Source organism: Giraffa tippelskirchi, chromosome 11, assembly GCF_054371585.1.
Source record: "Giraffa tippelskirchi isolate mGirTip1 chromosome 11, T2T-mGirTip1v1.2.pri, whole genome shotgun sequence".
NCBI classification, from domain to species: Eukaryota; Metazoa; Chordata; class Mammalia; order Artiodactyla; family Giraffidae; genus Giraffa; species Giraffa tippelskirchi.
In genome coordinates, this window is record NC_137285.1 from 137,551,087 (window position 1) to 137,563,378 (window position 12,292).

General features: G+C 38.7%; 1 protein-coding gene across 7 annotated transcripts in view; it reads left to right on the forward strand.

Moving 5' to 3' along the window:
• Positions 1-12,292, forward strand: part of IFTAP (intraflagellar transport associated protein) — a 62,470-nt gene that overhangs the window by 9,693 nt on the left and 40,485 nt on the right. For 6 of the 7 annotated variants that reach the window (XM_081544692.1, XM_081544689.1, XM_081544688.1 and 3 more), the window contains one exon: positions 7,374-7,529. The exons of the other annotated variant lie outside the window; for it this stretch is intronic. In XM_081544692.1, the coding sequence (XP_081400818.1) occupies positions 7,397-7,529 (133 nt within the window). In that variant the 5' untranslated portion in view covers positions 7,374-7,396. The remainder of the gene's footprint in view (positions 1-7,373; positions 7,530-12,292) is intronic. 7 annotated transcript variants of the gene reach the window in all.

The following is a 12,292-nucleotide window of genomic DNA, read 5'->3' on the forward strand; positions in this document are numbered from 1 at the left end:
TACAGCTTTAAAATCTTATTTCTTTTTAAGAGAATGTCAAATGAAAAGGTTGATATTATTTGCACCATCTGGCATTTTGAAACACTTTTCGAAGTGAATTTCTAAGAGCAGAGTTGATTTAGTCTGGTGGGTCTACACCTGCTTCTAACTAGCTGTGCAGGTGTTGCTTTAAAGCAGGCTTTCTGGTTTTGTGGAAGTGCTGTGTGCTGTGCACATGGCCCACAGGCTGGGAAGCCAGGCAAAGAGATGACTTTAATTGAGAGTGGATGCTTTTGTGCCACAGTTGTCATGCAATACAGATAAATTGAGCAATAATGGGACATCATGTCCCATGGGAAGGTGGGGTTACATTTGAGCTAGTAACTCTTTTATGATTGAAACCTTATTGTGTGATTATAGAGCTCTAAAGTTGACTTAGAAACTCTACTGCCTGTTTGGATCCACAGGTTTATCAGGGGCCTTGGAAAAATGTTCACTGAAATACTCACTATTATTGTCCGTAACTCATTGAGGTAGATGATCACATTTCTGAGGCTAGGAGATCAGTTTTGAGTAAGACTGAAATATGCGTATTGTACATTTTTCTTGATAAAATGTACTAGTCTAGAGGTCAGTTAATATGTTTGTAGTTTTGTTAGGAAGTGAAGGTAGGTGATTGACTCAAATTTTTCAAAAAAGCAAATTAAGAAACAAAAATGGTAGTGGAAAAGTAATCTTCTTGCTTTCGAAAGCAATGGATTTTCTAAAATTTGTCTTATGGGTGCATCTTTCAGCTTCCATGTCCGCAGGTAATTTGCTTTTTTAAAAAAAATAAGGAGTAAGCAAGGAGAGGGAAGTTCCAAATGCTTAACAGTTTGCATTTTTGTTTAATGGAATTAATAGTTGTGTAATTGAAAACAGTCTAATAGTTGACCTGCCTCAGTGAGTCAATGTAGACATTTCTGGATTGACTTGAGCAGCTTGGAGGAAGAGTATGTTTTGGGGAAATAAAATTGATTTTATACAATCTGTTGATGAACAAGTCTTAATAAATGATAGTCTGAAGACACCCCATTACAGTAACTTGGATGGATGATCAGGAAAGGGAAGCAAATTTTTCAAGAGGAAACTTTCTGTTTAAATATGTAATTTTATAGATTAGTATTATTCCCACCCTCTAGAGCTTTCTGCAGGAGGAAAACCATCAACAGGCCTGAGTTCCAACATTCTTGGTAAACTTTTACTGGGTGTCTTCTCTTTCTGTTTTCCTGAAGATGAGATTTTTGTCAAGGAAAAGGTATAACAAAGATGTGCCAACTTCTGAGACCTCTGCACAGATGACAATATGCAGCTTTTCTCTTGTAAAGCTTTGTTGTTGTTTAGTTACTAAGCCGTGTCTGACTCTTTTGTGACCCCATGGATGTAGCCTGCCAGTCTCCTCTGTCCATGGAATTTTCCAGGCAAGAATACTGGAGTGGGTTGCCATTTCCTTCTCCAGGGGATCTTCCCAGCCCATGGATCGAACCTGCATCTTCTGCATTGGCAGGTGGGTTCTTTACCGCCTGGGAAGCCCCTCTTCTAAAGCTTTGTAGTTAGCAGTTATCCCCAAGCCTCTCCTGCCTCCTACCAAAGGCTTCCTTTAATATTCACTGCAGAGGGTTGTACCAAGGGGAATCTATGTGGAAATCTAGAGGCTTATACGGTCAGCTTTTTTGCTGATAATGGAGAATTCCATCCTTTTTAAAGTATTAGAAAAGGCTCATTGGGAGAACCTTGTAACTTGAAGTGTTGTGTATCCTTTGATGCCAGAGTGTATGTTTTTATCACCCAGATAAAAACCTGTAAAGGAATTTAGATCTTCTATTTCATAAGAAGTTTTGTATTTATGTCTTCCTCTTTTCCTTTGTTTTCTTGTTTGTATTGGTAAATGTCTAAAACAAATTATATATATGCATGTGTGTGTGTGCATTTTGCCACAAGATATTTTGTATGTTGTTGGGATAAAGAACATAGTTGTAGTCAGACACATGAATACACCCAACCTGAGTGAGATTGCTACTTATTGCTTAATTTCCTGATGACTTCATCTATGCACTAAAAATCATAATCAAGAACATCTCATTACTGTTTATGAGAAGCACGTAATACTGCTCACCAGTAGAGTCATTAGTTGACAAAAACCTCACTTAGAGTTTCTTTTCCAGATTCATTGATTTGTATTCTGTGATTGAACTAGATGACCTTTACGTTTCTCTCAACTCTGAGAATCTGTGCCAATTTCTGTCATTGAATTTCATTCTCCTTGATATGATATAAACAACATGAAAATATTATAGGATGCAAAATAGTTGTTGTTCAGTCAAGGCAGAGGCTGTCAGTTCATACTGGGTCTCTTCTATCATGTAAATAAATCTGTACCCTTACTGTGTAATTTGGTCTTTTGGGATTTGTTCATTTTCCCAAGAATAAAAAGAGACCTAGCCTGTGTAGCACCAAGGTTGACATTTTCCTTCCTCAGCCTAGGTGAATTCTTTGTAAAATATCCCATTTTACCTTTCATACAGCAGGAGCTGCTTGAGCAGAACTATGAGAGTTTGAGACAGTGGGCTTTGATAGTCCCTGCAAAACTATCTTTAAAAATGTGTTATTTATTACTTTCAAGTATCAGCAGTAAGCCTCACAGTTAAAAACAACAACAACAACAACATCAAAAACACGGTTTTGTAGGCATATACCTTTCTGTGCTGTTAGAAAGCAGATTATATGTTTTGAAAGGTTACTAGCTCAGGGTGACTTGTTTCTTAAGGCTTCTTGCTCTCCTCTCTGACAAATGTGTTTTAAGTAAGTCACGTGAGGCAGGGATCTGAAGATAAGTATCAAAGAAATGCTACATCAGTGGTGGTAGTTCCACATACCTTATTTTATAATAATGTCTCTAAAGGAGTGGGACCCTTTACAGGGACCTTCCCAGGACAGATCACCCCCCAATCCCCACTCTGTGTCCTCTGCTTGCCTCTTGTTTACAAAAAGGCTTTAGTCTCCTAAACCTTCCCTGAGCTCCAAAGAGCAGATTCAAACAGGTACTATCGAGAGAAGTGAGGGAATGTACAAACAAAGGAAAAAACAGCCCAACAGAATTTTTTTTTTATTGTTCGCTTAAACCAGTGTCTTGATTTATGACCCCAAACTGTTGAGATAATGTCCTGTGGGTTCAACCAGCTGGCTCCAAGTGGACCTGAAATTGATGACACAGGGAGAGTCAATTAAAAACTGAAACTCCTAAACCATCATGAAGGCTCTAAGTATATAACAGAATGTCCCAACCGTTGCTTTTGCTTTCTCTTTGAAAGAAAGAGAGACTTTTGCCCCTATTCCACAGAAATGGGATGAAGGATTGACAGTGGAAACTGATGGCCAGGGCCTGAGCGGATCCATCTTGAACAGCACAGATTTTCAAGTTCATGGGCATTTTCCTTTCCTGCTGGCCCTGGCATGCCTTAGAGCTGCCTAGATAATGACAAGCTGACGAGGAGAGAATGAGAACTAATCTCACTTGCCTAAGAATTTCAGAAACCAACCTCAAGGACATGGGAATGGAATGACCCTTAGTAGAAAATTAATGAACGCCTAATGAGGATGACATTAACTAGACCAGTTTGGAGATGATTAGTGGAGCTGACTGCTGTTCTGCATGTCGACCCCTACTTGTACATCCCTGAAACTCCCCTTGAAAACCTTGGTCTCCTAGCCAGCAACTTGGAGATGATCTTAGGACATTAGCCCACCATCTCCCCAGGTCACTGGCCTCCTGAATAAAGCAGCTTTTTCTTATTTTTACCAGTACTTGTCTCTCAAGTATTGGTCTTTCTGGTAGTGAGCAAACTTGGGTTCAGTACCAGCCTGGATGTGTTATGTGTTCTTTCAGAGAGCAGGTGACACTACCTGGCTTGAGTGGTCGTTAGTTTTGTTATTTGATAGTAAGAAAGCGGGACTCCAGGAAGATGGTGTGGTTCTTTTGCTAGCTCCCAGGGACTCAGTAAGAAGAGAATCCTGTTCCTAAGAAAGCTTGTGGTCTTTTGTGGAGTTTAGTAGTCCAAGCAGAGCGATACATCCTCCCAGTGGTTCCTTCTGGAGGCTGTGATTGTGAAAGTGTATGTTGTTACACATTTACTTATCATCACAATATGTTCTGGGTCTTTTATGTGGAGCTTTAAGCTTGAAGACAAAAAACCCAAATCAAAGAATCCTGTTATCCAGGCAAGTATCTCTCTCTCTCTTCCTTTTTCTCTTTTAGAAAAATACTTCATGGTAAAAACACAAACTAATGTGAATGGTAACTGAAAAAGCAATGCTTCCTTCTAGAAAACCCCTAGAATTCGCATAAACCACTTGACTGTCTGGTAAATGATTATCTGCTCTGTCAGTCTCTGAGGACTTTTAACATGAGGTTATTTGTATTTTCATAGATAAGGAAAGTTCTAAATTTAAACTCTTTAAATCATGACAGCTTGTAAAACTGGATTTTGCAAAAGTCTAAAAAGTCTGTACAGTTACTGTATTGTGATAACCACAGGAATAAAATTGAAGACATTGAAAGATTTTGAATTTGTGCTGTGCACAGCCTGTTAATTGTCTGCCTTTACTAAAACTGAGATGTGTTAAGGCTAAATACTCAAAATATACCAATTTGAGAATTGCAAAGCATGTTTAAAGGAATTCCTATTATAACTCTCAAAGCATCCACGGGAAGGCATTTACAGCAATATAAAATACAATCTGGCTGCTTCTGTTTGATATTTGTCTGCAGAAGTAGATTACCTGAGATGGCTTGAGGAAGAGGTTGCTATAATACAGTTCTGGAATTTTGCTGGGGTCTACTTCTGGAAAAGCAGATTGACATGAACATTTTGGTAATTAAGTATCTGTCCTACTAATAGTTAAATAATAACCACCTTTGAATTTATCATTATTTATTAGCTAGCAATTGCAAGCATAATTTATTAAACTATGGGTTGCCGAAGCCTGACAGTATAATAGGTAAATTTGCATAAACTGTAACTGGTGCTTTTTCCTATATATAATTTTCAGGTACAGATTGTTTCTTTCATTTTGGGTTGGTGTGTAGCTAGACTTTTTATTTTCACTTGGACTGCTACAATATCATGTTTTATCTAGGGTTGTAATGTGTCATGAATTCTCTTGATTGATCTTTGGGTAATAGTAGTACCTTCAAAGTCAAAGGGGTCACAGTCAACACAGGTCGTCATGTAAACAAAGGGCAGAGTACTTAGACTGACCCACTGTTGCCATCCTCATGGTAACATTTCTTGAGGCCCCCTGTATATTCATCTAATCCTTACAGCAATCTTGAGAGGTACCTGTAGCTTCATTCTTCCTATTTAAAACTCTTGGGGCCAGTTGTCTTTCACAATTCAAAAGTTTTTTGGAGTTTAGAAAGGTAATCAGGGCAAATGCCATATTATTAATACATAAAATCTCCAGTGGGGTCTGGAAAAGCACCTCAAAAGCAAGCCCATTAGTATTTTTTCAAAGAAACATAAATAGTTATACTATTTATACAGAATAAATAAAAGTCACAAACACTTTCATGTTAATTCAGGTTGGGTCTTGCCACTAAGTGAGTTTGGGTATCATCTTGTGAATATATTTTTGGTTGGTTTTTCCTGAGCTTTTTGGTAAATACCAAATAATAAAGTTAATAACAGACACCAGATGTCCACTTTTATTCAGGAAAAACAGAAGAACTGCAGACTTTATACAGGATTGGAGAACCCCTCCCATGGATCACACTGGCTGTTTAGGCTGTCATTGTTCTTCCGCTCCCTGTAGACAGTCCTTTTTCTCAAAGCTGTGTAAGAAGCGTATTTCACACAGAATGAATGGAATTTAACAAGGTAAAATATCATAACTAAAAACAAAGTTCAAACTCGGCAGGGATTGAGGTATTGTCTCAGCTGACAAGCATTTAGTTAACAAAGTAGTCAATGATCTGACACTGTGAAGGGGCTGCTAGCATGCGAACATGATCTTTGTGTGAAGTAGGAGTGAGACATTCAGCATATGAGAGTTGGTGAACTCTCACTGTCTCCAGACTGTACCTGGGGTCTTGTCTTCATTTCTGGATGACATATTTTAAAGGGATGCAGACAGTGTGAAATCTTTTCCAGGTAGATTGATCAGAAGGGTGAAAGGATTCAAAGCCATGTCACATAAGGTACGGATACAGTGACTGGGGAGGTTTAGTAGAGTTTTTTTGCCAACTTCTAACAATATTTGACTGTGGTACCTGCTCAAATGAGTAATTTTAGCTTGAGATCGATGGGCCGCCAACTCTGTGTCACGTCCTGAGCTATGAAAAGATATGGACCCTTTCTCTCATGGGCCTCAGGTCTCATAGAAGACCCAGAAATGTATACAGCTATTTACAGTACAATGGGGTAAGTGGAACAGTGGGGGCAGCATAGAGTAGCAGCATGGAAATTATGATGCACTCTTGTGGTGATGGGAGATGGAAAGCTAAAGCCTTCAGAGACAGACTGGATTCTGAGCTGAATTTTGAAAAAGAAATTTGTGTAAGTGGATGAAATAAGAAGATTGAGAAAGGACAGGGTAGGCTTGCTCAAATATTTGAAAGTATATTATGTATGAAAAGATTTGAAATGGTTCAGTCTCATCCAGGGACCCAGGACCAGTTTGGGGTAGGGAACACGGAGACAGATTCAGGCTGTTTTAGAAGGAGGCTTTAATAGAGCTGTCCAAAGGCTTCTTTGGAACATAAAGGGTTTCCAATATCTGGATGTGTTAAAGCACAGACAAGTCAACTGTTTGGCCACAATAGTACCAGAGTATGGAGGGTGTCTGTGTATGTCATGCAATGGATAGAGAAACATAGTGAAGTACTTAGGGGCATGGGTTCTAGGGTCACACTTCTAGAACTGACATTTCTGCTTACTGGCTCTGTAATCTGAGCTAGAGTTGTTATGAAGGTAAAGAACAGCACCTGGTACCTAATAGGTGCTCAGTAAGTAACAAATATTAGTAACTGTTGCTGTTGTTTTTAGATGGGTGGTTGGTTTATCTCACCTTGAAAGATTTTGAGTTTCTAGTTATGTAACTGTGTGATGATATTCCTGTGAATTAAGAAGATGGTAACCAGGAAACTGAAGCAAAAATAAAATTGGAATGGTTAACAATTCTGCAATCGAGATATGAATAAAAATCTGGTCTCTTAGACTAGGGTATGTCGCTCTAATAACTATCTTGATTTGTCCTTTTGGGGACTTGGAATTCTTCCACCTATCCATCTAGAGTATTTTCAAGAGAGGCTGGTACTGCACAACTCCCCATAGCTCATGTTTTTCTTGGTCTCTTAGATAAAGTGGCCTTATGAATAGGAATGCCTGCCCAGACACCAGAATTGGAGACGATGGATGAAGATCGGCTAATTGAAGAAGTCTTGGTTAAGTTTGTTAATTGTCATGAGCAAACATATGATGAATTTCTGAGAACGTTCACTCATCTTTCAAAAGGTAAGATGGAAAAGTAAACTTTCTATCACAGTAGTGAAGAGAAAGTCGCTCAGTCGTATCCAGCTCTTTGCAACCCCATGGACTGTAGCCCCCCAGGCTCCTCTGTCCATGGGGATTCTCCAGGCAGGGATACTGGAGTGGGTTGCCATGTCCTCCTTCAGGGGATCTTCCTAACCCAGGGATTGAACCCAGGTCTCCAGCATAGCAGGTAGATTCTTTACCAACTGAGCCACCAGGTAAGCCCAGTAGAGATAAGGAATTTTTTTATGATTTTATGTCTTTGCTGTCTTTTCAGAAAGACTGTTGAATGAGCATTCACTCAATCCATTGTTTTGATCAGGTGATTCTCATCAAGGCATTTGCAACTGATGCATATAAATACTAACTTTTTTATCAGCCAAGAACTGTATTATGGAGTCTGAGCCATTGAATTTAAGAACTGAAAAGGACCCGAGAAATCATTTAGTATAATCCCTTTGTTTTAGTTTTGAAAAAATACAATTGCAAAGAGTCTAGGCTTTTAAGAGCACACTGAAAACATTGAAGAAATCTAGCACCATGTAGGATATGGAGTCACACCACACGTGTTTGGATTCTGGCATCGCCACTTTCTGGCTTGAGGGGAAGTCACTTGAGTAAAGGGGGGATATAGTACCATAAAGGTTGATGAAGGCTAATTGAGATAATCCATGTAAACCTCTTAGCATAGTGGCTAGCTTGTCTATGCTTAATGAAGGCTAGGTATTGTTATTGTGGTGATGCTGCTGCTGTGGTTTCTGTAGAATGGAAACCACTGTTTAGACCAGAAGTGATAACTGAAGCCCTAAAGGCCAAACCCGAGCTCTGTGTTTTGTAATGTGTTCGCTTACCTCATGCAGTATTGTTGTCGTTTTATTGAGCCAACATTTAAAAGTTGGAAATTTTACATAAAAATCTTGATTTTCTATTTTTTCTTTTTTTCTGATTAAGTGAGAAGATGGGTTACCTCTATTTCCCTGATGGCAGTATCAGCTAGAGTTCCGGAGCCCATGCCCTGTGACCTCACTAGTGTAATACACTCTCTGGCTCTCACACACCCTAAAACTGTGTGCATATCCTGCCTGCTTTTTCACGTCACCGGCTCCTGTAGGCATTGAGTTCTGTTTTGACTGCCATTGGCTCGCTCTCAACCTTGGTCCTTTTTGGGTCATGACTCCACATTTGGGAGACTATTGACTTACATGTATGTTGGACTCAACTCCAGGGCCCTAACGGAGCTTGGGAATATAGACTTTTTAAAAGTTCCTATGGTGATTCTAATGTGTACCCAAGATTGAAAATAGGGAGTTCCTAATCTCTTAGGTTATGACAATCTCAGGATCCTCAGCTCCATGATTTGAACTCATAATTCATGTGTCCTTAACAAACGTAAAAGAAGTGAAGTTATAGTGAAGAAAAGGAAAAGAGATTCCAACCTGTTTCTTTTATTGTACAAGGTAGTGAGAATATCTACCTGTTTTGTTTACTCTTAAGGGAAATAGAGAATTTAGGAAATGGTTTGTTAAGTTGGGGCTGAGAATGATCTATTTTGGTATCATATGTGGATCAAATTAATCTTGATAATGGCCAAATCACCATTTGTCTTATGCACACGGATTTAGGAAGATGCTTGCTTTCTCTGAGCCTAATGATTTAGTTCCATGTTTTCCAGACCCATCCATGCATGGTAATGTGAATGGTTGGGGTAGGCTGTGGAAACAAGGGTAAAACTGGCAGAATTAATGCATTTTGGTATGCCAATGGCATTTTGATAACCCAGATTATTTTGGAACTTACTTGTGAGGTTGACTTTATTTTTGTACTCTGAAAGTGTAAGAACGTCTTGCAAGGACTTGGATATTTTAAGGAGGTTACACTGTTTTTGTTTTTCCGGGTAAGGAGTCCGTTCTGTTTGCAGATTTCTGTGTGCTCATTCCATGCCCAGAGAATCTGTTGCAGATGTGGTGACTTCATTTTGAGTTCAGTTTAGGCCCCAAATTGAGCTGAAATAAATGATGACGCAAGTTACATAAACTGCATCTCCAAGCACACTAGTTTTTTCCCTTTCAAAATATCCTTAGGCGCCAGTTCACATTATAAACTAATGACCTGAAAAAGTTCCTCCTACAGCACAAGAGTTGTGAGTGCAAAAATATGTCTTAAATCACTAAGTGTCCTTTCTTCCCCTGAAACATTTACATACCTCTGACAAACCACATAGGATTTAGGGTCAGGCCTAAGAGCGGAATGATAGCCAACAGAATTGACCACAGTCAATGTAGTTAGTTCTGTTTGAAGGAAGATATGAAAGCTTTTTCTTCAGAGTTTTCTCCTCCTTTCCAGCCCTTCATTTGTCTTAGTGTATTTGATTGTCTTGCTAATATGAAGTGGAATCTTGTCTGCGTTAAAGTAGTTATCACCATGTATAGTTACGTACATTTCTTTAGTTATTCAAGTATGCTTTCACTGATTGACTCTTCTATTTATTTTTATAATAGTTATAGGCCAGAATGCTTATGATATTCTTTTTCTTTCCAAGAGTGTTAAAAGGGTCAGTAATCCTATTAAAAATATTTCCCTGGAAAAGATTATACTAGAACCTTTTTGAAGAAATTCACATGACTGCTTTGGGTGCTTGGAAAACAGTTGGAAACTGTTAATATTGTAGCATAATTCTCACTCCAGCATATTTATGTTGACTATGTTTTGCAGTTGTTTTTTTTTTTTTTCAAAAGCAGCTCTGGTTTTTATAATCATGGTGCATATTTGATGATAAATCCTGTGTTTTACCAAAATGTTTAAAGAGACATATTGCTTATTAATTTTAAGCAGACATTTATAATTGAATTCTTCAGATCAAGAAAGTAAGACCGAGTTTAAGATTTGTATTAGAAAATTAGTGTGCAGATTTTGAGTTTGTTTATTATCAGTGAAGATATTATTATATTTTTGACTTTATTGCGGATAAAGATAAGAAGCTGATTTTCAATCTTTGGTATTTCAGTTTCTTTGTGAATATAGTTAATTGATACCAGACTGTGTGTCTAAAGGAAAAAAATGCTTCTTCCTCCTTATTTGTTATGTTTCTATCATTTTTTAGGTTATAAAACACAGATGTAAATAATTATATTTGATTTTCTGTTAATGCATTCATTCATTTATTCATTCAACAATCCTCTGAGTGTCTTATTGTCTGAATTTCTTGTTTTAGATGCTAAGGATTCAAAAACATTTAAGGTATAGTTTGTGTTCTCAAGCACTCATCATTTCCCACACACATACACACACACTCACACCATTATTGTTTTTTTGTGTGTATTCAGTTCAGTTCAGTTGCTCAGTCGTGTCCGACTCTTTGCAACCCCATGAACCGTAGCACGCCTGGCTTCCCTGTCCATCACCAACTCCCGGAGTTTACCCAAACTCATGTGCATTGAGTCGGTGATGCCATTCAACCATCTCATCCTCTGTCGTCCCCTCCTCCTCCTGCCTTCAATCTTTCCCAGCATCAGGGTCTTTTCAAATGAGTCAGCTCTTTGCACCAGGTGGCCAAAGTATTGGCGTTTCAGCTTCAACATCAGTCCTTCCAATGAACATCCAGGACCGATCTCCTTTAGGATGGACTGGCTGGATCTCCTTGCAGTCCAAGGGACTCTCAAGAGTCCTCCAACACCACAGTTCAAAAGCATCAATTCTTTGGCGCTCAGCTTTCTTTATAGTCCAACTCTCACATCCATACATGACTACTGGAAAAACCATAGCCTTGACTAGATGGACCTTTGTTGGCAAAGTAATGTCTCTGCTTTTTAATATTCTGTCTAGGTTGGTCATAACTTTCCTTCCAAGGAGTGCTTCAGAGTAAATGACTAATTTCAATTAAGGTAGCCAGTTTTACCAATTTCAGCTTAAAGTGCTTTGGAAATTGAAATGAATCTACTGTAATTTTATGATTAACTCTTAAATAAGACTTTGCTTTTCATTCTCTCATTTCATTCTTCAAATAACTAGGATCCAGATTCCCAAGTGATTTTTATCGTTTTCTATATTATCATATAATAACAGCTTTTTACTCAATGCCATATTTATATACTTAAACCTGTTGAGATCAAAGATTTTGTTTCTGATTTTGATGTGTAGTTTCCTTTCTTGTTTTCTTTATGCCATTCTCATTTCCCTTCCAACACTTCATGCTTTTAGCCTTTTATTGTTCTTTCAACATATATTTGGAAAAAAAAATACCCTGTCAACTCAACCTGCCTTTTTCCCTTCATACTTATTAATATTTGAATGAAATTCCCCCTTAGGTAGAACATTATGTGTCTGAATGTTCTGGGCAAATGGCCATGCCTGTGACTTTATAATCAGGTGGTGGTCTAGTCTTTGATTGTCTCAAACTTTTCGGTTCAAAATCTCTAAATATGTTTCAGTTTTTCTTAGGTTCTAATACTCTTAATAATCATGCGAGGGTTTGACCTTCCCTTATTGATAAGCTGCTGCTGCTGCTAAGTCGCTTCAGTCGTGTCCGACTCTGCATGACCCCATAGACGGCAGCCCAACAGTCTCCCCCGTCCCTGGGATTCTCCAGGCAAGAACACTGGAGTGGGTTGCCATTGCCTTCTCCAATGCATGAAAGTGAAAAGTGAAAGTGAAGTCGCTCAGTCGTCTCCGACTCCTAGCGACCCCATGGACTGCAGCCCACCAGGCTCCTCCATCCATGGGGTTTTCCAGGCAAGAGTACTGGAGTA